Raw genomic sequence first — 27,820 nt, forward strand, 5'->3', positions numbered from 1 at the left:
TGTGGGAGACACAGCAAACATGTGGAAAAAAATGTTTGGCCTTAGCGCAAAACGCTATGTGTGGCGCAAAGCCAACACTGCTCACCACCATGAGAACACCATCCCCACGGTGAAGCATGGTGGTGGCAGCATAATGTTATGGGGATGCTTTTCATCGGCAGGGACTGGGAAACTGGTCAGGATTGAGGACAGGGAAATTCTAGAGGAAAACCTGTTTCAGTCTGCAAGAGACCTGGGACTGGGGCGGAGGTTCACCTTCCAGCAGGACAATTACCCTAAACACACAGCCAAAGCTACACTGGAGTGGTTTAAAAACAAGAACCTGAATGTCTTAGAATGGCCCAGTCAAAGCCCAGACCTCAATCCGATTGAGAATCTGTGGCAAGACTTGAAAATTGCTGCTCATCAACGCTCCCCATCCAACTTGACAGAGCTTGAGCAATTTTGCCAAGAAGAATGGGCAAAAATTGCAGGATCCAGATGTGCAAAGCTGGTAGAGACCAAAAAGACTCACAGCTGTAATTGCTGTCAAAGGTGCTTCTACCAAGTATTGACTCAGGGGGGTGAATACTTATGCAACCAACAAATGTCTTTTTTTTTGTATAATTAACTTTTGTGTCACAATAAAAAAAAATATTTTGCACCTTCAAAGTGTTAAGTATGTTGTGTAAATCAAATGGTAAAAATCCCAATTAAATCCATTTTAATTCCAGGTTGTAACACTAGAAAATGTGGAAATGTCCAAGGGGGGTGAATACTTATGCAAGGCACTGTGTATAGATAGATAGATAGATATACACACACAGTGCCTATAGAAAGAGTCTACACCCCCTTTCAAAATGTTCACCTTTTGTTGCCTTATAGCCAGGAATTAAAATGCATTAAAAAAAAATTTATTTTCATTTATCTACACATCCTACCCCACAACTTCCAAGTGAAAGAAATATTCTGTTAATTAAAAATAAAAACTGAAATAGCTTGGTTGGGTCAGTGTCCACCCCCCTTGTAATAGCAATCCTAAATTAGCTCAGGTGTAACCAATCGCCTTCATAATCACACACCAAGTTAAGTGGCTTCCACCTGTGTTAAATTGTAGTGATTCACATGATTTCAGGATAAAGGCAGCAGTTCCTGTAGGTTGCCTCTGCTGGGTAGTGCATTTCAAAGCAAAGACTCAACCATGAGCACCAAGGCGCTTTCAAAAGAACTCCGGGACAAAGTTGTTGAAAGGCACAGATCAGGGGATGGGTATAAAAAAATAAAAAAGGCCTTGAATATCCCTTAGAGCATGGTCAAGACAATTATTAAGAAGTGGAAGGTGTATGGCACCACCAAGACCCTGCCTAGATCAGGCCGTCCCTCCAAACTTGATGACCGAGCAAGAAGGAGACTGATCAGAGAGGCTACCAAGAGGCCAATGGCAACTTTGCAAAAACAACAATATCCCAAGCACTCCACAAATCTGGCCTGTATGGTAGGGTGGCAAGAAGGAAGCCCTTACTCAAGAAAGCCCACCTTGAATCCCGTTTTGAAGTATGCAAAAAAAAACACTCAGGAGATTCTGTAGCCATGTGGCAAAAAGTTTTGTGGTTTGATGAAACTAAAATTGAACCTTTTGGCTAAACGCAAAGCGTTATGTTTGGCGCAAACCCAACACAGCGCATCACCCAAAGAACACCATCCCTAATGTGAAGCATAGTGATGGGGATGTTTCTCATCGGCAGGGACTGGGGCATTTGTCAGGATAGAAGGGAACATGAATGGAGCAAAGTACAGAGAAGTCTTTGAGGAAAACCTGCTGCCCTCTGCAAGAAAGCTGAAACTGGGATGGAAGTTCACCTTTCAGCATGACAACGACCCAAAGCACACAGCCAAAGCTACACTGGCCCAGTCAGAGCCCCGACCTAAATCCAATCGAAAATTTGTGGCATGACTTGAAGATTGCTGTCCATCAACGCTCCCCAAGGAACTTGACAGAGCTTGAACAGTTTTGTAAAGAAGAATGCTCAAATATTGCCAAATCTAGGTGTGCAAAGTTGGTAGAGACCTATCCCAACAGACTCACAGCTGTTATTGCTGCCAAAGGTACTTCCACCAAGTATTAACTCAGGGGGGTGGAGACTTATCCAATTATGATAACTTTTTTCCTCTTAAGAGTGTGTAGTATGGTGTGTAGATAAGTGGAAAAAAATCCTCATTTAAATGCCTGAAACTCTGAGGCACTGACACAACAAAATGAAAAAAGTTCAAGAGGGTGTAGACTTTCCATAGGCACGGTATATATGTATATATGTATATATATATTGGGAAGAGGGAAATGGGGGAGACAATACAGATCAAAGAAATATCACAACAGTACAGAAATACAACATAGTATCATGCAATAAACTATTAAAACATCAAATATCAAAGAAATAATATGCCTTAATTAACTGAATGAAAGTTATCCTAGGGGGAAATGCCATTCTGTGCACTTGATCTTACTCAAACAACTATGCCGATTTTAATTAATTAATTAATTAATTAATTAATTAATTAATTATTTTAATTTAGTAGTCGCCAATTGATTTGACCCTGTTTTTTTCTCCCCATTTGAAATGTCCAATTGTATTTTTAGGCTCAGCTCACCGCTACCACCCCTGCACTGACTCAGTAGTGGTGAAGACAAACACATGCTGTCCTTTTCACTCTGCAAGCCCGGACTTACCTGTCTGATCCATTGAAATTGCTGCTGGTGCTCAGTTGCAGTCAAGTGTGGTGTGCAGTGTCTGTGGTGGTGTCTGCTGTTTACCTGCTCATTATTTTTGGTCCTGCTTACTGGTGCTGTGGGACTTGGTGTCTGCCGACTATCTGAACCGAGGACCACCTGTAAGCGGCAAGCGATCTTTTCTATCCTGCCTGCTTGCATCACTGAACTGGTTCTGCTTCCGTCGGTCTTGTCACTGACATATACTTGAACTGAGTGTTTGTGCCCTGGCCCTGTCTGAATGCTTCACTGAGCTGGTCCTGTTATATATATATATATATATATATAGTGAAAAGTATTGAATTTAAATCAAGGAAAGTAATGTTCAAACTTTACAATGTATTAGTAAGACCTCATCTAGAATACTGTGTTCAGTTCTGGTCACCTCGCTACAAAAAGGATATTGCTTCTCTAAAAAAGTGCAAAGAAGAGCGACCAGAATTATTCAGAGTTTAAACGGCATGTCATATGCAGACAGGCTAAAAGAATTGAATCTATTCAGTCTTGAACAAACTGTGGTAAATTGAACATTTTCCTGGACTGTGGTGTACTGTACTTTTTTCCGGACTGTGGCAGTGTGTTTTTGTTGTTCTATTTTTCACATTTACTGTATTTAAAGCGTTTTGGTTCTTTTTCAGTTTCCCATGATGTTTTGACTGTTTGTCACAGGCTTGGAATAGTGCGTAGACCAAGATATTTGCATAGGTGCTCTGGGCAAGGTTTTATTTATGACTATTCTAACAATGCTAATGTTAATATCACTACTATTAGGTCTCGCCGGCGACTCCACTCGGCTAGGTGCTCTTGTGCTAGACCTAGCAGTTTACGCTGTCTTCCTAAGACTAACTTTGAGTCGCAGCATGTAAGTCAATCACTTCCATCTAGGTCAGTTAAAGTAGCATTATTCAATACTCGTTCTCTTGCAAATAAGTCTCTGCTATTGAGTGAAGTTATCTCTGACCAGAACCTTGATTTTGTATGTATGACTGAAACCTGGCATCAACAACATTTCTGGCTTCGGTTTTCAAGCCCATGCCTCTGGTCGTGGTGGGGCATTGGCTGTTGTATACCGACTTGGTTACAATATCAGAGCAGTGGCTGTTGCTTTTTTTATCTCATTTGAGTGTCTAGCTTTTAAATTAGTTTCTTCCATGCCTGTGGTGGTGGTCCTTTTTATTATATTATTTTTTTTTATCGACCCCCTAAACAAAATACTTAATTCTTGAATGAGCTGTCAGACCTGTTAACGTTTTTACACCTCAAGCACTATTGGATTCTGCTCACAGGTGATTTCAGTATTCATGTTGACTCTCAGTCCTGTGCTCTGTCAAGTGAGTTTTTGGCTCTTTGGGATTACTGTAGGTTCACACAACATGTAAATGTCCCTACTCGCAGTCAAGGTCATATCCTTGATTTGGTTATCACCACGGGCCTGCCAGTTACTAATCTCCAAGCCCTTGATCTGACAATCAAATGGCCATTTTGTTTAACTTGGATCTACCATTACCAGTAATCAGAGCTAAACGTACTGTTAAATTTCACAATGTTAAATCTGTCAATTCAATTACATTTGCTGAAAGCCTTTTTGCTACATCACTATATGATGTTCATCCCCGGGCATTGGTGGATATGGTGGCGTCTTATAACACAAACTTACGCAATGTTGATAGTTTAGCTCCTGAGAAAACACGCGTAGTTTCCTACATGCATTGTTCACCATGGTACAGTGATCAGCTACGCTCCATGAAAACAGCGGGACGTAGGCTTGAACACAGGTGGAGGGACACTGGTTTAACTGTTCATCTTCGAATATGGAGGGAGCATAAATTGACAAATAGACATGCCTTAAATTCAGCCAGATTTTTTATTCTAACCTCATTTGAGACAGTTCTGCAAATCCCAGGCACCTTTTTTCAACAATAAATCATATGTTGCAACCAAAACGTGTGTCTACACCCACCGGCTTTAAAGAGCAATGTGACAAGTTTCTTGACTACTTCACAAGTAAAGTTGACAATATTATACATCAACTGTCATGTTATGTTTCCCATGCTGTCTTGCCATTTGCTACATCGTTTTTACGTGTTTTTACTTGTTCTATTTCGCTGAGGTTACTTCTTCTAGCTTGGTTGAAATAGTCACTCAAATGAAACCGACCTCTTGTTTCTTGGATCCAACATCGCTTAGTGTCTCATTTCCCAGTTCTCATCATCACTAAATCACTGAGTACTGCAGTAGTTCCATTAGCATTTAAATATGCCATTGTGACTCCTTTGCGGGGGAAAAAAAAATCTCGATCCAGATGCTCTGTAATTATAGGCCTATTTCCAATCTATTTCTGTCCAAAATTTTGGAATGTGTGGTGGCTCATCAGTTACAGGGTCATCTCATACACAGACGACACACAATTATATATTAAGACTACACCTGATACAAACGTGGCTGTCTCGGTACTTAATAACTGTCCAAGATTAAAGTATGGATGCAGCAAAACATTTTGTAGCTAAATGGCAACAAAAAAGTAATGCTGCTTCGCTCTCCCCGACAACGTTGTGTACTTGTTGTTTTGTACTTTGTGTTGTTGTTTTTAGAGTTACTGTCCTAAACTGTACAGCGCTTTCTGTATTTCTGTGCATGCATCACAATACGGGACTGTGCTCAGAAAATAGCATTTTTCATAATTTGTCAATGTTGTTGTTTTCTTCAAGGGACCTTGGGCAAAAGTGAAATGTAGCTACTTCAAAAGTTTGATGCATATTTATGTATTTTTTTTTTTTTTTTTACATAGCGAAAATATCAATGACACAACTGCAGTGACTCAATAGAAACATTAAACATTAGACGTTTTTTTTTATTACTTTGAAATAAACAGACCTAGCACAGTTACCATAGATTCTCATTAGTGACACTAACGTACAGTCCCCCACTAATTAACTGCCTATTTACAGTAAATACTGCCCATGCCCTCTATAAAAATACAATGAGATCAAATGAAAATACAAAAATACTTTTATTACTGCACAATAGAAATCAAATCAGAATGAAGGATATTAAATCAACAAACAAACAACAAATGGCTTATTTCAGAATGTTGTATAATTCAGCATTAACTCAAAAAGCAGGCTACTGAAAAAAAAAATTGATATTTTACACATGTGTTTATAAGGAGCTTCATTCTAGCACAAATATTTAAATTAAGGATTTAACGCATTCTGGCACCTGACCCCAAACTGCATGTCAATAATATCTACAGAGCCATCCAAATTATTCTTAACTGCATCTTTCACACTGTCGTTTAGTTTCAGGTATCACAACACAAAATAATGTATTTCTCCTTCCCTCCGCAATGGCATGTTCACAATACATTCCTTCAACATATTTTTATCCACTGATGCCTGGGTGGCTATCTCTATTGGATTAAACAGTTGGCCAAGAGAAATCAGGAGAAATTCTTTGCAGTGTTGTTTAATTGTTATCCGTGGTTCAGGCATTTTAGGAATAAACTTCTCTTGTCTTCCATCACAATTTTAACTGCCGAACGACTTGCTCCAAATTATACATCTGTGCAAGTGCTAGTCAGAGCTTCCGTTTCCCTTCAGACCGTGTCTATGGTAACGGCTGAGCCTTAACAGCTACGATTGCAAATAATTATTTCAAGTATTTTTTGCTTAAACCTCCCAATTAAAAAATGTAACTTGCTTTTATAATGATTTTTTGTTTTATTTTGTTTTCTATGTTGCATTTCGTTTTATTTTGTTCTATTTCGTATTTGCGAAAAACACGAGGCTCTAACAATAACATATCCTGGGGATATATGGGGGTGTCTGTCCATACATATATCCATCTCTATGTCACACTTACATTACATTTTTGCACACTCTATGTCACTCTTATATTTCTGAAACTTGGTAGTGATCTCATTTAGCATGAGGTTGAGTATCAGATTCTGGACAGCTGTGCCTGTCTGTCCATACACCCGTCCACCTGTATGCCACAGCTACATTTGTACATATATCTAAAGAACTGTTTATCCAATTGTCATGAAACTTGGTAGGAACAGTATTAAGCTTAAATTACTGAGAATATTGGATATTGGAGATTTATGTGGGGGGACTTCTGATTTGATTTGATTTGAAGAAATGCTTATCAAATTGTGATTAAACATTTCATTGCTAATTGTTGTTCTGTACTAATACTGTTGTAATGTTAGTATATGTGCTGGTCATCAGCTTTTGCATCATAATACTAGCTATGGCAGGGGATTTCATTTACTGTTTTTATTATTTAAAAATATATATTTTGTAGAGAGTTGTGATATGGCAGTTTATCTAGTTGAATACAATTATTTTAATATTAAAAATCTACACCCTATATTTTAGTAAGAAGGTATATTAGGAGTGGTCACTTCAAAAGGTCCCAGTTAGAAAAGGTTGGAGATTCACTACTTCAGAATCTTGTTCAGGAAAAGGCAAAAAGTGTTTTATTCAAAATGTATACAATATAAACCCCAGATAAACCCCTCCTCCCTTTATCTTCCTTGTAAAGTTGCGAGTGAGCAATCAACAATGACTGACTTTTCATTTTAGAAATTAACCTTTAATGTCAACTTCCAGTCAGGCAGTGCATTTACCATACGCTGAGCACTGAACAGCTGTTGTAGCGGAGAAGATTATTTGTGGCAGGTGTATTTACGAGAAAAGAGTTAAAAGTACCCGGTGCTTCACAATCTGTGCTTTCAGCTTGTATCCCTTTCCTAATGTTCCACAGGTACTTTCTCTGGGTTTTTCAGTTTACGGTAGCTGAGGATGTTCAACACCAGTGTTATGCATGCACGTGTTTTTTAAAGGGGAACGACCTGTTGTCTTTTGATAAATCATAAAATCCCCACTGCCGGTGAAGTCTGTGGAGCAGGTCCTAATGAGCACAAATGGGTGGGGGATCTTTCACTCTTCCCAAAACTTCAGTGTGTGTATGGTTAGGTTATCTCCAAAGTCTGTATGCATATATTCATGTTTATTTATTGTATTTGTTTATAATCATATAGAATTAGCCTGCATATCTATGTACCAACTCTTTAGTGCAAGCCTATCAGAAATACAGAATTAATGAAGGTGACAAATTATATTTGTAATTAAATTTAAATAACTGCAACATCTTGTGCCATTATTATTATTTACTATAAAATAATAATAATGGCAACACAAACTGTAAAATAAACCAAATAGATTCAGTCTAACCACTCTTTTCTTACTCTACCCGATATGTTCTTATGTGGCTTTTTTATTTAATTTTTTTTTTTAATCTCTGATGATCTTAATCAGAGGACTAGTGCCAGTGTGTTACTTCAGTTAACCAGAATGTGTGCAATTTAGGAAGCAAATTCAGTCTTAAGCCACATAATATAATTCTTGAATTAAAGAATTTTGTAAATAAAGCTGACGATGTCCCAGTGTTTGCACTAAAAAGTTTGACAGTTAAATGTTTTCGTAAGTGGATCTGCGAAAATATAAATATTGCACACAATCTGCTCAAAAGCATATTGCACAGCAGTGTAGACGAAGGTACAGATTCTAGATTTCACATTGTACTAGTGTGTGCTTAGATATTTAATCAGGAACCTCAATTGAAGATGCGTTCTGACTTGTAAAGATTGTCATCTGCATTCTGTGTATTCTATTTTGTTTCCAGTTACAGTAACTATGACACAAGCTGGTTGTCAGCTGCCAGTAATTGGTGGTGATTTTTATAGACATTTGAAATGCCACGTAACTGCCTGTAGTCTGAAATACAGTTATGGATTTTATGATAATGCTTTTGTTTGAAAGTTTCTTGTTTAAATGAGTAAATGAAAAACATTATTTGGTATCTATTATTCCAAGACCAAGTGGGATAATGAATTATCCCATCTATAACCATCAAAGTAGTTGCCTGCTTGTGGTGCATTTCATTCACCTTAATTCATTTTTGAATTACTTAAGCTTTTGCTCCTTGACAGCAAAAACATGGACATGGACATTATGACAAGGACATGAAAAGGGTTTTTTTATTATTATTTAGTACGGGGGTGGACATGCAATTTTTGTGTTTGGATATCTGTGACATTGCACAGATTGAAAACGTTATCAAAGCCATTATAGGCAACACTGTATTAAAGGAGAAAAATATCCCAGAAGTAAGAATAGGTTGTGAAGGCCTTACTTTACCCCACTGAATTAACTACAAAACAAATGTATTTATTTATTTGGCAGATGCCTTTGTCCAAGGCGACTACTATGCAGTGAAAAAGTGTTTGCCCCGTCTGATTTTCTGCATTTTTGCACATTTTTCACATTGTATTTGGTCAGATTTTTTGTGGGTTGTATTAGTATATAGAGGGAGTCTGAGAGAAAAAATAACACCAAAGTTTGGTGCTTCTTTCATTTGTTTGGTGTGCAAGGTAATCAAACATGCAATCTTCAGGTGTGAAAAAGTTATTGCCCCCCCTAGTTAACTCAACCCAATTAAAGGGATAATTAGGGTCAGCTGTTTGAGTACTTTGGTTAACAACCAGGCCTGATTTGGGCCAGCCCTGCCCAATATAAATCTAACTAACTTTGGCCCTTACCATCAGAGTGAAGTTGTCAGCACACAGGTTCTAGAGGCACATCATGCCACGAACAAAAGAAATTCCTGAAGACCTCCGGAAAAAAGTTGTTGATGCCTATCAGTCTGGAAAGGGTTACAAAGCCATTTCTAAGGCTCTGGGGCTCCACCGAACCATAGTCAGAGCCATATTGTCCAAATGGAGAAAGTTTGGGACAGTAGTGAATCTTCCCAGGAGTGGCTGTCCTGCCAAAATCTCTCCAAGAGCAAGGCGTAAAATCGTCCAGGAAGTCACAAAGAACCCTAGAACAACATCCAGGGATCTGCAGGCCTCTCTCGCCTCGGCTAAGGTCAGTGTTCATGACTGCACCATCAGAAAGACACTGGGAAAAAATGGGATTCATGGCAGAGTAGCAAGGCGGAAACCATTGCTCACTAAGAAGAACATGAATGCTCGTCTCAAGTTTGTTAAAAAGCACCTGGATGATCCTCAAGACTTCTGCAACAATGTTCTATGGACAGATGAGTCAAAAGTGGAACCTTTTGGCCGACATGGGCCCCATTATGTCTGGCGAAAACCAAACACTGCATTCCAAAGTAAGAACCTCATACCAACGGTCAAGCATGGTGGTGGTAGTGTCATGGTTTGGGGACGCCTTGCCATCATTGAAGGAACCATGAATTCTGCTCTGTATCTGAGAATTCTACAGGAGAATGTCAGGCCATACGTCCGTGAGCTGAAGCTGAAGCACAGCTGGATCATGCAGCAAGACAATGATCCAAAACACACAAGCAAGTCTACATCAGAATTGTTGAAGAATAAGAAATTTAAAGTTTTGGAATGGCCTAGTCAAAGTCCAGACCTAAACCCCATTGAGATGTTGTGGCAGGACCTGAAACGAGCAGTTCATGCTCAAACCCACAAATGTCACTGAGTTGAAGCAGTTCTGCATGGAGAAGTGATCCAAAATTCCTCCACGGCACTGTGAGAGACTAATCAGTAACTACAGGAAGCGTTTGGTTGCAGTTATTGCTGCTAAAGGTGGCGTAACCAGTTATTGAGTCCAAGTGGGCGATTACTTTTTCACACAGGGGCATTGGGTGTTGCATAACTTTCTTTAATAAATAAATGAAATATGTATCAAATTTTTGTGTTATTTGTTCACTCAGGGTCACTTTGATCTAATATTAGGTTTTGGTTGAAGATATGATAACATTCAGTGTCAAAAATATGCAAAAATGCAGAAAATCAGACTGGGCAAATAGTTTTTCACGGCACTGTATATATACATACACATACAGTATACACACACATACTTTTTAAATGGCTTTATAATACAACTGTTTTCTTTTTCTTTCTGCTTGTGAAGTTTAGTAGTATGCATCCTAGTAGCCTACACTGTGCTACACAAAATTGGAAGACTTCTAACAAAAGAGCTGAAAGAATGAGCAGCCTTAAACTAGTGGGAAAATATGTGAAAACAATGCTGCAGGTTTTATACTTTTACCTTTGTAAGTACCTTTTACGCATGCAACACGTATTTACATCATTTTTCACACTCACTGCAGGTTTAGTTTTCCCATACGGGATGTACATTTTATTGCTGGTTTTGTGAACTGCATATGTGGAACAGGGCCAAGGTAAATTTTTTTTTTCTCAGTAGAATATACTCGGCAGAATATACTCGCTAAACTAGCGAGCGAGTAAAAAAATGTATGGAAAGTCATCTAGCGAGTATATTGATGGCACTCTGGTGAGTTTGTGGAATTTCCTTCGAATTTGAAAGTGTACCAATTAATGCTTCCTGTAAAAACTAACTGTTATTCAATAGTTCTTGAGTCTGCGTATTTTACAATGTGACGCGGGGGTCACTCAATTTTAGCCTTTTATTTTAATTGCGGAATAACGCTGATACGAATGATACGAATCAATCAATCATTCCTTTTCTTTAACCAATTAAAACCCTTGAGAAGAAATTCACATTTGCAGTAATGCATGTTACCAGTCTGTAAAGTGCTACATTTGTAGCCCAAAATAATAATGAAATGTATGTCATATGAGAGCTATTGATGTGTGTTATTGTTACAATCATGGGGTTTCCATGCTGGTCAGTTTACATGTGAAATGGCGATGCGCGTGCACGTTTGGGAGAATTACTCTGGTAAATCAGGTTTGTGGCCGAAAAAAACGGCCAAAGAGAGGGATAGGGTAAATCTCATTTACTCGTGTAAATGATGAAACACACGGGAAAACCACGCCCAGTTTCGCATGGAAACCTGCATTTCACATTTGTTAATGAGCGTGTTTATTCCAATCTGGCAACACTGCAAGCGGCAATTTACTAGTAACAACTATTGCTTGCGACCAAATCCATGCGAGGATTGCCCGCTGACAACGACAACGTCAGCGCACTGGTATATGTCACATGACTGTCTGCTCCAGTGAAACGAAAGTTAAAATGGGCAATACGACAGCCAAAATATATACATTTATATTGAAGGCTATGATTTTTTTAAACGAAGTTACAAGCTACTGTACTCTGCTCACCAAGACTCACATTTTGTTATCTTGTTGTTACCTTTATTAAATCGTTAACGTTATTTCCCAACCCAGGAAAAAAAAATCGAATACGATAGTAATTATCAGACTTGGATTTAAAAAAAAAAACGCTTTCTGTATCCCCTATAGTGTGTATAAACGTAGCATGTTGACATCATGTTTTTCATTTCTTTAATGTGATTAATAAAATGTACAGTAATTTTATTATAAATGTAGTGTAGCGTGCACGGGGGAAGGCAGCAGAAAAGCCCGATATACGCTCCTTGCAAGGGAGCTGGCTCCTTTGTACAGCGGTATCGGCGCTATGCTTTAGTGCGAGAGGTCCCGCCGGCTTTGTTTTGGGTTTTCTTTGGGGGGGTTGGTGGTGTTATACTGTGTTCTTCAACGAATAGGATATAGCCATAATACTAGATGCAGCACGCCACAAATAGGTACTGTTTATACTTTTATTCACAATCTCATTATTATTATTATTATTATTATTATTATTAGTGGTAGTAGTGACAAGTACTGTAATAATAAAGAAAATCAAAGAATAAAAACAATACTAATATTATTAATAATTTAGCTAATGCCTTTATCCAAGGTGACTTCTTAACTTACTCTAGCAGCTTATATTGTTCGTTTTACTATAGCAGCTTATATTATCCTTTTACTATAGCGAACAAAAGGCTTTGGACCCAGACAGGGTTGTTACAGCGAGGGTGTACTGTATTTAGTATTTGACTTGTATGTTTAATATACGACACTGGCACATTTGTTATTTCATTTTTGTTATTTTTCACGTCCCATAGTGTTCAACATTTAACAGAGGGTATAAAGAAGTTTGGCTCAGAATCCAATATCATCCCTTACAAAAAAGTAATATACTGCAAGTATACTTGTTCCAAAATTGTCTGGTTTTAGTATACTATTGGTACCATTATACTATCCTATTTTGGCACAAGTATACTTGCAGTATACAACTTTTTATATTATTTTTGTAAATAATGCAACATAGTTCTCAAATATTGGGCATTTCTTAGATTGTATCTTACTTCTCTTTTGCATACCTGCATTGTCTCTTGCTAGACATGCATCTCCAGATTCTGACAAATACTTTTAGAAAACCAGGAGCAACTTCTGCTCTGGATCAAAAAGCTATAATGCTCTGCGGCTGCCTACCTATGTGGATAACTATCAAAAAACTAGTAGAAACTAACTAAAACACAAGTCTGGGAAAAACACATGGAAGTATGGAGAAAGTATAGAATTTTGTTGTTGAAAAAGTGTATGAACCCTGTATAAAGTAGACACCACAGTTTTTTTTTTTTTTTTTTTATGATCACTGCCATTGTTGTGTCTTCACAGTAAACAAAGTGGACATTGACACATGTTCATGAAGTAAATATAACTTGACATTCAGATAAGATATATGTGAAAAAAGAGGGTGTTATACAATGAAAAATACAACAACATTTACTCCCTGTTTTATTTTTCTTTCATTACATTCCACATAACATAAACTAGGGTTACAGCATAAAATGAAATTAAACCATTGAACACTATATTAAACATTTCCTTGCAAGATGGGCCAGTGTTGGGAAACGCGAGGCATTTTGGAGTGATGTACCTGATCTGTATCATATGACAGACAGAAATGGATCCTGATTTGCTTCCCATATCTGAAGCCACACAGATGACTTTAGGTAAAGATCAGTATTTGGCAGCCTGTAACACAGACATGGTTTTTTGCCTTTGAATACACACAAAGATATTTGTCCCAGGAAAAACATGTACTGCAGAGTTCTCAATCCACGTAAATCCCTCCTCTCCTTGGCTCCTGTAGCAGCAGGGGAAACCCTTCAGAGCAGCTGCATTATGCTACGTTTTTCTTCGTAGGAAAAAGGCCCACATTTAAAAAAATGTATAACTGGAGTCTATTGCATTAAATTTTTTAAAATCTTTTTTTAACTGTGTAGCAAAGAGGGGCTTCTGAATGGCGCATCCAGTAAAGGCGCTTCACGTGGAGTGCAGATCGCGGGTTCGAATCCAGGCATTGCCGACTGTGACCGGGAGTTCCCAGGGGGCAGCGCACAACTGGCCGAGTGCCGCCCGGGTAGGGAGGGCTTAGGACGGCAGGGCAATCCATAGTTCACCGCGCACCAGCGACTCCTGTGGCTGATAGGGCGCCTGCGGGTCTGCAGTGGAGCCATTCAGATCTGTGTTGTCCTCCAGCACTATAAATCTGATGGCTTCTATGTAGATCTGCAGTGTAAAAAGAGATGGTTAGGCAGGGACACGCTTCGGAGGATGCGTCTGTCAGCCGTCGTTCCCTGAGTCACCAGGGGGTTTCAGCGGTGAACTGGGATTAAGAAAAATACAATTGGTGATTCCAAATTGGAGAGAGAACGGGGGTAAAATCATTGGCGACGACAAAATTAAAAAAAAAAAAAAAATGTGTATCAAAGAGTGATCTATTGCTGCTTGTGAAACCATTACTTATACTAGTTTAGATGGTAGTACAAGGTGATAAAGCACCATTCTGTTGTAGTCAGCCCTTCAAATTGTGTTTATCCCTTTATAAAGTGAAGATCTCTTAACGGATTGCATATTCTCTGTCCCCAGGAGATGACATACCTTTGCATTCCTGCTGCCGACTCGCCTTCACAGAATTTGTAAGTTTTTTGTAAGGGTTGTAATGATGCTTTCAGTTCCAACCCCAACAAGGCTATTCTCCTTACACATTTCATAGCCAATATGATTAGTCATAAATACTTTTCACTTTATTTGGATCTCTCATGTTTCTGTTTGCAACCTGTGAGGGTGAGACCCTCACTGTAATATTTCAATGCCTGTTATTGTGTTTATTATTGTTAATGTTATTCTACTGCCGATTAGAGACGCGGTTTATGTATTGTGCATATTGTTGAGCAAGTGTATTTGATATATGGTTGTGTATTGCTGTATTTAGATTAGTGTGCTTCCCTTAATGAAGTTGCCGTAGCTATACATGTGGGACAGGGGGTTTGTTATAGCCACATGTTCGGTAATCTTCCAAGAGAAGAGGTAATGCTGATGTTTACTGGTAATAGTTAGGGACTAATAATGATAGTAATATATTATCTTATATTTCTTGGATGATTTGTTGCAAATGAATATTAGGTTACTAGGTACAGTAGATACAGTAGGGACATTTCTGAGTAACACCTGTCCACCAGCTTTAATGGCCAAGGAAATTACCCACTCCTTCAGCCATGGTAGTAAATGGATAACAATTTTGGGTACCACTGCACTTGTGAGACATTTAAATATTTTGCATATATTTGAGGAGGAGACAAACTCCAGACCATCCCACCCCACCATCATTATTTTTGAAGGATAGTATGTGTACAACTTCCAAAAGTTGTGGTTTGCTGCCAAGCTTAAAAAACAGAATACTCTTGGAAATTGTTGATATTTGGCCATGATATTTCATGAATATCAAATTGTATTTAAACCATCAAAACAAAAGCAAAAAAAAATTAAATAACCACAAATGAATTAAAGCGCATACCACTGTATCTTAAGTCACACCTCCATTCACTTTTTACTGACACTGATAAGAAGTGTGATATGTACCTCTTTAGTACAGGCTAACTGAGACTTTGGGTGCTGCGAATGGGCAAACAAAGAGTGTCCTCTTGACTGGTATTTATAGTGTTCGTTTTTTCGTGCCCGCTTCCTGTTATATGACAGAAGAGCAACAGAAGCCAGGCATCTCAGGAAGGAAGCTCAGTATTGGTTTTCTCTTGGATCACAAACTCTTGACTAATATTTGAAATGGTTATTTTTGGTTTAATTTTTTTCAACTCTTAAATACAGCAGATTTGTATTCAGATGAGCCAGCTCGGAAGAGTTTCAAACAAATCTCATTAGCTGTTGTAGAGGTTTGAATTTATATTAACCTTTACATAAGTACAAATAACGTTTTTAACTTTATAACAAAAAGTTTCGATGCTCTATCCTTAAGTCCCATCTTTTCCTGAAAGGAATACAACTATAAAGAAACAAGGCTGTTGTTCTTGCGACTCACACTAGGATTACATTTGAATTACCCTGTATGCTGCCACTATCCTTATAGCAGCTTTTAAAAATGACAAAATAGCAAAACAATTGATTTGCGGGTGCAAAACCCCCATAATGCGGCCGTAAATCACGTTTAGCAACTGTAAAGTATGATTTAGTAGCTGCTAAAAATGCGGAGTATGTAAAAAATGGTGTTGACCTGACGTTCGGCACCCGCTATCGAATTTGCACTTTGCCATCATTAATCCATTAAAATGATATTGAAATGCATTCAAATGAAGAAAAGAGCATGGAATTGGGTGGGATCTGGATACTAAGCGGGCAAAAAATGATAATGTAATGTAAGGATTTTGCCTTGCACTTAGGCAATTGCTGACCCTCCAAAAACTTTACACCTCTTACAAGGTGCAAACCATTGTAGAATCGAGTAATTAAGAGCTATATAAAAGCACACACCTGCAGAGACCTGTCACTGGCTTTAGGATGGCTGCTGTGGTACACTTCTTGATGCGGCGACATTTGGCTCTTGTTGAGGAGAGGCAGGAACACATTCGGGGGAGAAGGGCAAGACGAAGAAGACCCTGCATATTCAATCCCAGGGTCACTTTGTTTGGGATGCCAGAGGATGTGGTGCTAAAGTGTTATCGTCTCATTCCGCAGGTCATCCTAGACCTAATAGCTGAATTGAGGGATTGAGCTAGACCCCAGTGTCAAGGGACCGCTATCCCTGTGAAAGTGCTGTGTTCTCTGCACTACGTAGCCTCTGGTTCTTTTCAGACCACAGTTAGAATGTCTGGAGGGATAGCCCAATCCTGCTTTTCCAGAGTGGCATTTCTGAATGTCATGCTGAAAAGGGCAGGCCAATACATATAATCTCCTAAGGATACTAGCATAACTGATGAGGCTTTTCCAAACAACTCCGTTTCATGCTGAGTGACCTCAGCCGTAAGGACTCTCAGCTCCATCTCAGAAAACTTTTGTATTCTTTTCCGTGCACCAAGAGGATTTTGTTGCCCTTGCTCTGACATTTTTTTTTTTTTGTATTTTCTTGCTCCACAAATGTCATACAGCAAGTACTTAAGAACATAAGAAAGTTTACAAACGAGAGGAGGCCATTCGGCCCATCTTGCTCGTTCGGTTGTTAGTAGCTTATTGATCCCAGAATCTCATCAAGCAGCTTCTTGAAGGATCTCTGGGTGTCAACTTCAACAACATTACTGGGGAGCTGGTTCCAAAGTGCCTCCTAATTTCTGTTCTGAATGCCCCTTTATCTAATCTCCATTTTTTCAGGTTGAAAAAGTCCCCTGGGTGGACGTTGTCAATACCTTTTGGAATATTTAATGCTTGAATCAGATCACTGCATAGTCTTCTTTGTTCAAGACTGAATACATTCAATTCTTTTAGCCTGTCTGCATACAACATGCCTTTTAATATATTTACTATTTTTTTTTCTTTGTCTATGATTTTGCCATTTGTATCTCTTAGACGTTTAACTTTGAATGTTCTCTTGCTGTTATAATATTGGAAATACATTTTGGAATTGGTTTGAGCTCCCTTAGCAATGTTTATTTCTATCTCTCTCGTAGCCTTTCTAAGTTCCTTTTTGACTTGTGTTTGCAGTTCCAAGTACTCTTTCTGTGTACTTTGTTTTTGGTCCCTTTTAAACACTCTGTAAAGTGCCTTTTTTCGAAGAATATTTGTTTTAATTGATCTATTAAACCATTTTGGCCATTTTGTTTTAGATTTAGATTTGTCTACTTTTGGGATGTAATTGTTCTGCGTCTCTAGTACTACATAATTAGAAAACAGCCATCCTTTTTCTGTGGATGTTTTCTCTATTTTACTCCAATCTACTTCTGTTAGTCTTTGTTTCATACCTTCATAGTTTGCTTTTCTAAAATTGTAAACCTTAGCTTTAGTCATTACTTTTGGGGTTTTAAAAATCACTTTGAATGAGACCATGTTGTGGTCTGAGTTTGCCAATTGTTCTCTGACCGGTTTTATTTATTCTGTCTTTGTTATTTGAAAAGACTAAATCAAGGCATGCATCCCCTCTAGTCAGTCCATTGACAAATTGCGTTAGAAAGCAGTCATTTGTCATTTCCACCATTTCAGTTTCATCCGTCGTGCTCCCCACCGGGTTTTCCCATTTTAAATGGGGGAAGTTGAAATCCCCCATTAGTATGGCTTCTCCTTTGCTACACACATTTCTAATGCCATTGTTTAACAGATTATTTTGCAAGGCATCTGAATTTGGCAGTCTATAGCATGCTTCTATTATTATGCCCTTTGAATTTTTGTCCATTATTCTGACCCATATTGATTCAGCGTTGTTTTCTTCGTCCAGATTTAACACCTGGACTTCCTGCCTGTCTTTCCTATATAGTGTATACCCACTAATATTATATTCGTCTCCATCACTTTCAGACAACCAAGTTTCTGTAACACCTATCACATCGTAGTTACTTGTTAGTGCAGTAGCTTCAAGTTGTAACATTTTGTTTCTGAGACTTCTAGCATTTGGATAAATACATTTAATGGTTGCCCTTGTTTTGATGTGGTCTCCCTTCTGTTTTTTTTGTTTTCTCCCCCCTTCCTTTGTAGTTTAAATGCTTTTGAACCTCCTCAATGATCCTTTCTCCGAGTAGATTGGTTCCCTTTTTGTTTAAGTGCAGTCCGTCCTGCCTATATTTATTATTATTATTATTATTATTATTATTATTATTATTATTATTATTATTATTATTATTATTATTATTATTATTTAGCAGACGTCTTTATCCAAGGTGACTTACAGAGACTAGGGTGTGTGAACTATGCATCAGACGGAGCACAAGGAGGTTAAGTGACTTGCTCAGGGTCACACAATATAGATAGTCCTTGTTGTAGAATGTGCTCCAATGTTCAAGAAAGGTGAAGCCTTCCTGTGTGCACCATGATTTCAGCCATGCATTTTGATTATTTATTTCCAGCTGTCCATATGCTCCTTTGCAAGGAGCCAGCAGTATCCCAGAAAATACCACAGTTTTGGTCTTGTCTTTTAATTTCCTTCCTAGCTTTCTTAATTTGTTTTGCAGGGATCTTGGCCTGTCTCTTCCAATGTTGTTTGTACCAATGTGGATGACTACTTCCGGGTCGTCTCCTGTTCACTCTAGGAGCCTGTCCACGTTCTCAGTGATGTGCTTGACAGAGCCTCCTGGAAGGCAGCACACTGTTGTAGTAAGGGTGTCCAAACTGCAAACTGAACTTGCTGTTTTTCTCAATATGGAGTCCCCAACAATCATGACCTCCCTTCTTTTTGCTGCCTGGCCAGCACTGTTTATAGGGTCCTGGATGTTGTTCCTTTCGTTCTCTTGATGTTGGTTTTGATCATCTAAAATTTTGAAGTGGCTCAAATTTGTTGGATGTTTTGATTTCTGGTGGTTGTGTTTTTCCCTGCTTCTGCCAACCTGAACCCAGCTGTTTTAACCCTCTTCTATCTCCCTGGTGGCTTTCAGTCTGCTAGGGGTGCTGACTTCCATGAATTGCATGAATTGTGGGTGTGCCAGCTCCTCAAGCTCCTGTTGCTGTCTCATTTCCTGCAGCTCCATTTCTAGCATACTTAGTAGTTTAAGCAAGCCCTAGATCGTGCAGCACTTTACACACACTTGGTTTAGCTCTGCTGGATTTTCTTGGATTTCCCACATCATGCAGGTGTCACAGATCACTGGCTTGATGACCATGTACATTTTTTTTTTTTTTTTTTTTTTTTTTGGATGCTTAGTTTAGCTTCTGCAGCTGTAAACCTGTTTTCAAACTGCTTCTAACTGCTCTGTACTTTTCCATGACTGTACTTCTCCCATGCTGTTGTTGGGAAGACTGCCTGGCTTGTATCTGTTGTGCTGCTGGCTCCGCCCCTCCCATATGTCTCAGAACGGCAGTGAATTTGAAACAGCTGCTCTGAGCTTCAGCTTGTTATCAAAAAAAGATTAAAGCAATTAAAGGTGTCATTTCTCCTTACTGCTTCTAACTGCTCTATACTTTTCCACGACTGTACTTCTCCCACGCTGTCACTTCCACACGCTGTCGCTGGGAAGACTGCCTGGCTTTTGTCTGCTCTGCTCTCTGTACTCCTAAATCTGCAAGTGCGGCCACTAAATAGACCGATGCGCCTCATTAACACCCTCATTATCATAATTGCAAATTATTTGTGCATATTGAGTAATTTGCATTGCTCTTAAGCTTACATAGGGCACAGTGCAAAGTAATTGCCTGGCTGCAATGCAGTTTTAATTTTGGATCCGCAATTATTTGCACTGCACCTATACTTACATCTACCCGATTGTCTCATATATAGACGTTATTGTGTTTTTGTCCATTCATGCTCTTCAGCATTAATAAAGAAAGTTGTCTCATGTTTTACAGGCAAAATTACAAAAATACATGCTTGCAAAGAATTATATTCATTTATAAAAGGTTATTTCTCCCGAGAAGTAAAGGCTTTTTTAGAAATTGTTGCTTTTTTTTTTTTTTTTTTTTGCCTAGTTGATGATCTTCTGTGTTGGTTCAAAAAAGGGTAATTAAATGAACACTTTCCCCACTTGTTACCTCAATTCATGCCCTGTCACATGACAGTCTGCAAGGAACTGTAGCTGTGCCCCCAGACCTTGGCATAAATGTCAGCTGAGTGGGGCAGCTGTGTGTTCCACTTGTTTTTGTGGTAAACGAGTGATAAGTTGCCGGTGTTAAGATGTTGTTTGTTTTCCCTGCATAAGTCATAACAGAGGGGAGGGAGAGTGGAATCAATTCATTGGTTTGATAAGCTACTATGATCTCTCTGTGTCACAGTAGTAATGGCAATATTATATACACAGTTATAATTGAAGTCAATGCCTAAAGTGTTATTTCTTTTAAGTGCAAACAACTTCTTGATGGATGCCATATCCTTCTATTAGGTAAGGAAGGAGTTTTCCACAGAAGCAGTGCAAAGTGACCAAGTATATCTTTAACATAAAAATGTATTAGTCTTGGGGGGGGGGAGTATTATTGACCTTTTGATTGTTTTCCTTTTTTCTGCTTGAATAAAACCTTTCAAGTGGTAATGTGTTTTCTTTAAATCAAAAGAACACTGATTTTTTTTATTTTTTTTTTATTATTTATGCAGGACCCAGTATTTCAAAGAGAGCATTAAGTTTATTCATCAATGCCGGCTTCAAAAAGAAGGGTGTCTTGTCCACTGGTAAGTAGCAATTGTAACAAATGTTTGCATATTATTATTATTATTATTATTATTATTATCATTATTATTATTATTATTTATTTATTAGCAGACGCCCTTATCCAGTGCCACTTAGAATTGTTACAAGATGTCACATTATACATTATTTCACATTATACAGATATCACATTATTTTTACATACAATTACCCATTTATACAGTTGGGTTTTTACTGGAGCAATCTAGGTAAAGTACCTTGCTCAAGGGTACAACAGAGGTGTCCCCCACTGGGGATTGAACCCACAACCCTCCGGTCAAGAGTCCAGAGCCCTAACCACTACTCCACACTGCTGCATACTGTGTAGCATTTTTGTTAATTCATCAACTTTAAGTGAGGAAACATCAGGGGTTGCTCAGTGCTTCATTTGTTCAGTGTTTGACAATTTTAGTTTTGGGGTTTGAGAGTGGCAGTATTGTTACATTGATGTTTGGGGGTGCAATGCTTCAAACTTCAAACTAAAAGTCTGTGAAAGCTTGAAAATTGTGCAATCTGTGAAATTTTCAACGTCAATGTTGTTAAAATGAATTTATAATGATTATTTTACCAAATAATATGATGCTAATAGAAAATGTCAGTGAACAATAATGTATACACATATTATAATACAAATATAAAATTCCAAAAATAAAACAGACCATTTGTTCGGAACTGAGACAATTACAACATTTAATAACATATAAAAACAAATGTAAGGGGTCAATTTATATCAACCTATACCTCGCTGGGATAATCCATGTTGATTTGTGGCTTATCTGGTTAGTTTACAGGTTGATCAAATCAACCCCTTAGTTTCAGCCATGTTTCAAATCTAATAACTAACACATTTAGGATAAACAGAGACTGGAAGTTGAGCAAATTCAAATTAATTCAGAACTGCAATACAATTACTAGAAGTTATGATACTTTAAACTTACTAGAGGCGGGGTAGAAGGATTGTATATCTGAATCTGCAATATGTTAAAAATGTAGGAAATATAGGAAGTAAATAAAAACAGGGGCTTTAGGGAGTATATTCTTGGAGTTCTCAAATCTATCTGATAAGATCATCCCCATTATAAAAACTGTCTGCTAAAGACTCAGGGGACTAGCGAACATATGAAACATGGTATATAGAAAACAGAACTTTAGACTTATCTACAGACCTGCTCAAATTTGTTGGTCCCCTTACAGCTCATTGAAATAATGCTTCATTCCTCCTGAAAAGTGATGAAATTAAAAACTATTTTATCATGTATACTTGCATGCCTTTGGTATGTCATAGAATAAAGCAAAGAAGCTATGAAAAGAGATGTATTGCTTATTCTACAAAGATATTCTAAAATGGCCTGGACACATTTGTTGGTACCCCTTAAAAGGTAATAAATAATTGGATTATAGTGATATTTCAAACTAATTAGTTTCTTTAATTAGTATCACACATGTCTCCAATCTTGTAATCAGTCATTCAGCCTATTTAAATGGAGAAAAGTAGTCACTGTGCTGTTTGGTATCATTGTGTGCACCACACTGAACATGGACCAGAGAAGCAAAGGAGAGAGTTGTCTGAGGAGATCAGAAAGAAAATAATAGACAAGCATGGTAAAGGTAAAGGCTACAAGACAATCTCCAAGCAGCTTTATGTTCCTGTGACAACAGTTGCAAATATTATTAAGAAGTTTAACTGTAGCCAACCTCCCTGGGCGCGGCCGCAAGAGGAAAATTGACCCCAGAGTGAACAGAAGAATAGTGCGAATGGTAACCAAGGATAACTGCCAAAGAGATACAAGCTGAACTCCAAGGTGAAGGTACGTCAGTTTCTGATCGCACCATCCGTCGCTTTTTGAGCGAAAGTGGGCTCCATGGAAGAAGACCCAGGAGGACTCCACTTTTGAAAGAATAACATAAAAAAGCCAGACTGGAATTTGCTAAAATGCATATTGACAAGCCACAATCCTTCTGGGAGAATGTCCTTTGGACAGATGAATCAAAACTGGAGCTTTTTGGCAAGTCACATCAGCTCTATGTTCACAGACAAAAAAATGAAGCTTTCAAAGAAAAGAACACCATACCTACAGTGAAACATGGAGGAGGCTCGGTTATGTTTTGGGGCTGCTTTGCTGCGCCTGGCACAGGGTGCCTTGAATCAGTGCAGGGCACAATGAAATCTCCAGACTATCAAGGCATTCTGGAGCGTACTGCCCAGTGTCAGAAAGCTCTGTCTCAGTCGCAGGTCATGGGTCCTCCAACAGGATAATGACCCAAAACACACAGCTAAAAGCACCCAAGAATGGATAAGAACGAAACATTGGACTATTCTGACGTGGCCTTCTATGAGTCCTGATCTGAATCCTATCGAACATCTATAGAAAGAGCTGAAACTTGCAGTCTGGAGAAGGCACCCATCAAACCTGAGACAGCTGGAGCAGTTTGCTCAGGAAGAGTGGGCCAAACTACCTGTTAACAGGTGCAGAAGTCTCATTGAGAGCTACAGAAAACATTTGATTGCAGTGATTGCCTCTAAAGGTTGTGCAACAAAATATTAGGTTAGCGGTCCCATCATTTTTGTCCATGCCATTTTCATTTGTTTTCTTATTTATAATATTATGTTGAGTAAAAAATCAAAAGCAAAGTCTGATTTCTATTAAATATGGAATAAACAATGGTGGATGCCAATTACATTTGTCAGTTTCAAGTTATTTCAGAGAAAATTGTGCATTCTTCGTTTTTTGTGGAGGGGTACCAACAAATTTGAGCACGTCTGTACAATTGTATATGCTGAAAAAAGTACACCAAAGGAAGATGTGGTATCAGAATAAGAGAAAGTAACCAAGGTCCCTTTGACTGAAAAGTTAATGCAACCTTTTTTGAAAGGGAGGTGGCATGGATTTCCTCTTGTTAAGGATTAGGCCATTGTGTCACGGTACAGCAGGAGTTTACAAATCTCTCTCATAACTCCTCTCTGACACACTGCACACAATTCTATGTAAACAGATAATGCTGATTGTGGGGACTGCCTGTCTGGATGAAGGCACCACCCTGCCACTCAATAACCTTTCCTGTGTGCCCAAACTCCTTCTGTCTTTGCAGCCTCGCTGGTGTTTCCCGGAGTGTCACTCTTGTAGTTGCGTATATCATGACTGTCACAGACTTGGGATGGCAGGATGCATTGTCGGCAGTCCGAGTGGCTAGAGCCTGTGCTGGCCCCAACGCTGGCTTTCTGAGGCAGCTTGAAGAGTTTCAAAAAAATGATGTGCACAATGTAAGTTACAAAAATTGAGTGGAACAAATGTCAATATATCTTTAGAAGTTAAATGAAATGCAGGTTTAATTTGTAGCTAAGTAATATTTTCACATAACACACAGTGGCACCTGTGGCTCTATGTTGTTGCCTGCTACAGTATTTGTTGCATCTGTTATTGCTCATTGGGTATACCAAGTAATCAATTGAAATGAAAGAAATAAAAGTATTGCTGAAAACAATGTGCTATACAACTCTGTAGAGAATATTTAGAAACCACTAGTGCAGTTTTCATAGACTATTTCAGAGACTATAATAAACAATACTGACTTAAGACTGTGTTTTTTGTGATTTAGTTAACAATGCTATTGGATTAATTTATGGTAAAATTAAACTCGCAGTATGAAAGTAAAGAATATAGACAATGGAAATTAGAGTTTTCATTCACTATTTAGTTTTGATTGCACATAATGCAGCAAGTTTCTACTGTGTAACATTTCCATGACCCAAACCTTAGAACTTTATATCTAGCCACATTTAAAGTTTCAGGTGTAGTATACAGTAGAAGCAACCACAGACTAGTGGAATTATAATTTTTTTTCACTGGTATTTGAAACTGTGGTCTTTTGTTGTACCTCATTGTATCCCTTCCTATACCATAAACCATATTGCCTGTATGAAAAGAACCACCATTCACTGACTAATTTCCATTCATAGGGTTTCCATGCGGGGCAATTTATACGCGAAATGGCGATGCGCGTGCACGTTTGGGAGAATTACTTGTGTAAATTAGGTTTGAGGCCGAAAAAAACGGCCAAAGAGAGGGATAGAGTAAATCTCATTTACTCGTGTAAATGACGAAACACGGGAACATCCACGCCCAGTTTTGCATGGAAACCGTGCATTTCACATGTAAATGTTAATGATCGTGTTTATCCTTAACTATAAATATTGCAAGGTAGCATGTCAGATGTTACTGTGGATTCCAAGACGGCAGAAAATAGTGGCTGATGGATTATTTTATGGTTGGCAGTGGTGTAGTTCACCTTAATGATAATGCGGGCGGCTTTTTTTTATTATTGTTTTTTGCTGTGTCTGGACTGTCATGTTGTATATTTCTTTTGGGTTTACAGTTCTGTATAAAACCACTGAACTGCATTATGCCCTTGTTATAGTATTAAAGCAGCTGTTTGAGAATACCCCTGCTTTAAAAACTACACTAAAGTTAAAAACGAAGAGCAAGTGAGCTGCTTAATTGTCTAACTGAATTAATTCCCTTCCTTTTTTTGATCCCAGCGATGTCCAAAGACAACGCGTGTCTGCCCTCCACGTTAATAAATATAGTTTGTGAACAGGATGTCATGAGCCAGCTCGATCGCCCAAAATAGTGCAACAACATCCAACAAGTTGTTGATGCCCTCTCAGAACTGACCAGATAAGATTGCAAATTAACGTATTGATTGTATTTTATTTGTTTGCATTATTAATATTTAACACAACAGTAAATCCAACATAACTTAAAAGAAAGGAGATAGTCTCTGACAGAACAAGCCTCCTCAGATCACTGCTGTCCAATTGAAACTGGCAGCTAAGTTAACCTTCACAGTTGCCAAGTCCGCTTATAATAAGCAGGATTGGTTTTTTTTTTTTTTTTTGAGAGTCGCGGGTTGGAATTTGCATAAACATCCATACTCAAACATGGGTTTTCACTTTTTTTTCTCGTAAGACATGGCAACACTGGTAACCTTCCCCGTCTGTCTCATAGGCATCTACTGATTCCTGAACACCTAATTTTGTTGTTGACAAGAGTTTATGCAAGATACAGCAGTCAGTGGCAATTTTGGGAACGAACTAATGCTGCACTTCAGTCCGTTTCATCAGTATCTGCCACCTCCCTTTCAAGTTCCCACTACCCGTATTTGCCCAAGCATGATGTTGAATGCTTCCTCAGCAGCTGTCAGTCGTCCGGACGGGTAGGGTTTCTATGCCAGGGTAGTATAGAGCATCACCTGATCCCCTGTATGCTGTATTGCCTGAATGAAAGGGAAGTATATATAACGTCTGTGCCGGTTTTCAGCCATGGTGATCTGCAATACCTGTTGGTCAGTTTCATTTTACATCTCCAAGTTTATTTTTAATTAATGAGGCGTAAGATAAATTAGTTGAAACTATATTCACTACTAACGACAAGACACCCCACTAATGACATTTCAAAAACAATTTGGGCAAGAGCAGTAAAACACATTATTAACCAACCAGGCATGAGGTATTTTGCTTTATTACAGCAGCTTAGATACACTGAATTGACAGTTTCAATAGTTTAAAAAAAAAAAAAAAATTATTATTATATTAAAATTACATAAGTCAAATAAAAAAGCAAACGTGAGCTGTATTGTTTTGTTAAAATAGCAAATCGCTGACTTGGTTATACAGTACTTGCCTCTAAAAACACCATCTCATATTGTAAAGCTCCTGACTAAAGTTGAAGGCACTGATTGAGCAGCTGCCCAGTGCACTAAGTCCGTACTGCAATAAAACGCATAGGAGTCATTTAAAAGAGTGTTTTATTTACAACATATACAAATATTATTGTTAAATATGCGAGTGCCCCAATGACCCAAACTGCCTGTGGCAAAGTGGTTTGCAGTGCGCAGGTGTAGAGGTGATGTAATGTGTAAACAGATGACAAACAACAAAGTTCACTGTCCAAACAATTATTTTTTTGTTTTATTTGTAATCCAGGTCATGGTGGCGACCGCAAATTATAATCCCAGGACAGTTTAAACCATGGCTTACAGTCCCGAAATAATAAACACAGTATAAACACACACACAACACAAACATGATCACAAGTCCAGAGTGAGTGCTTTGTTAGTGAACAGTAGTGCAGTGGTTGCCTTTAGCGACAGCTCCCGGTACATGTTAGCCGGCTAACAAGAACAAACGAGTACAATTAGAAATGATAAAACAAACAAACACTACACACCCACGGTTCTTTTATTACTCTCCATCAGTGGTTTTTTCGCAACCATAACAAAGGAGCAGTTCGCTCGGCCACATCCCTTTTTGTACCTTCAGCCCCGCCCCCTTGGTTAGCAAGTGCAATTGCTTTTCCTCCAATCCACGATTGTCACATCACTTCCCATCTGGGGCGATGACTTGGTGTACAGTGGCTCCGCCCCCTTTCTAGGTGGCCGACTTTCACCTTTCCCTGGAATGAATTGTCAGACCATCCAGTCCGGGGCACGCTGTTCCCTTTACACAGTGCCCTTTATAGAGAAGGATATGTAAAAAAAAAAGAAATTAAATAAATAGTTAAAATAAGAAACAATGATAATGAATTATGCTGTAACGTAGAAGTATAAAAGCAGTAAGACCCTCCACCAGACCCTCCACCATGCCTTACCAGG

The 27,820-nt window shown here is 38.5% G+C and overlaps 1 protein-coding gene across 1 annotated transcript in view; it reads left to right on the top strand.

Annotated features, from left to right (window-relative positions):
• Positions 1-27,820, top strand: part of dusp22b (dual specificity phosphatase 22b) — a 64,521-nt gene that overhangs the window by 35,784 nt on the left and 917 nt on the right. Inside the window, exons 4-6 of the mRNA XM_034059241.3 lie at positions 14,496-14,545; positions 21,079-21,153; positions 24,260-24,431. Of these exons, the coding sequence (XP_033915132.1) occupies positions 14,496-14,545; positions 21,079-21,153; positions 24,260-24,431 (297 nt within the window). The remainder of the gene's footprint in view (positions 1-14,495; positions 14,546-21,078; positions 21,154-24,259; positions 24,432-27,820) is intronic.

This window comes from Acipenser ruthenus, chromosome 3 (assembly GCF_902713425.1).
Source record: "Acipenser ruthenus chromosome 3, fAciRut3.2 maternal haplotype, whole genome shotgun sequence".
NCBI classification, from domain to species: domain Eukaryota; kingdom Metazoa; phylum Chordata; class Actinopteri; order Acipenseriformes; family Acipenseridae; genus Acipenser; species Acipenser ruthenus.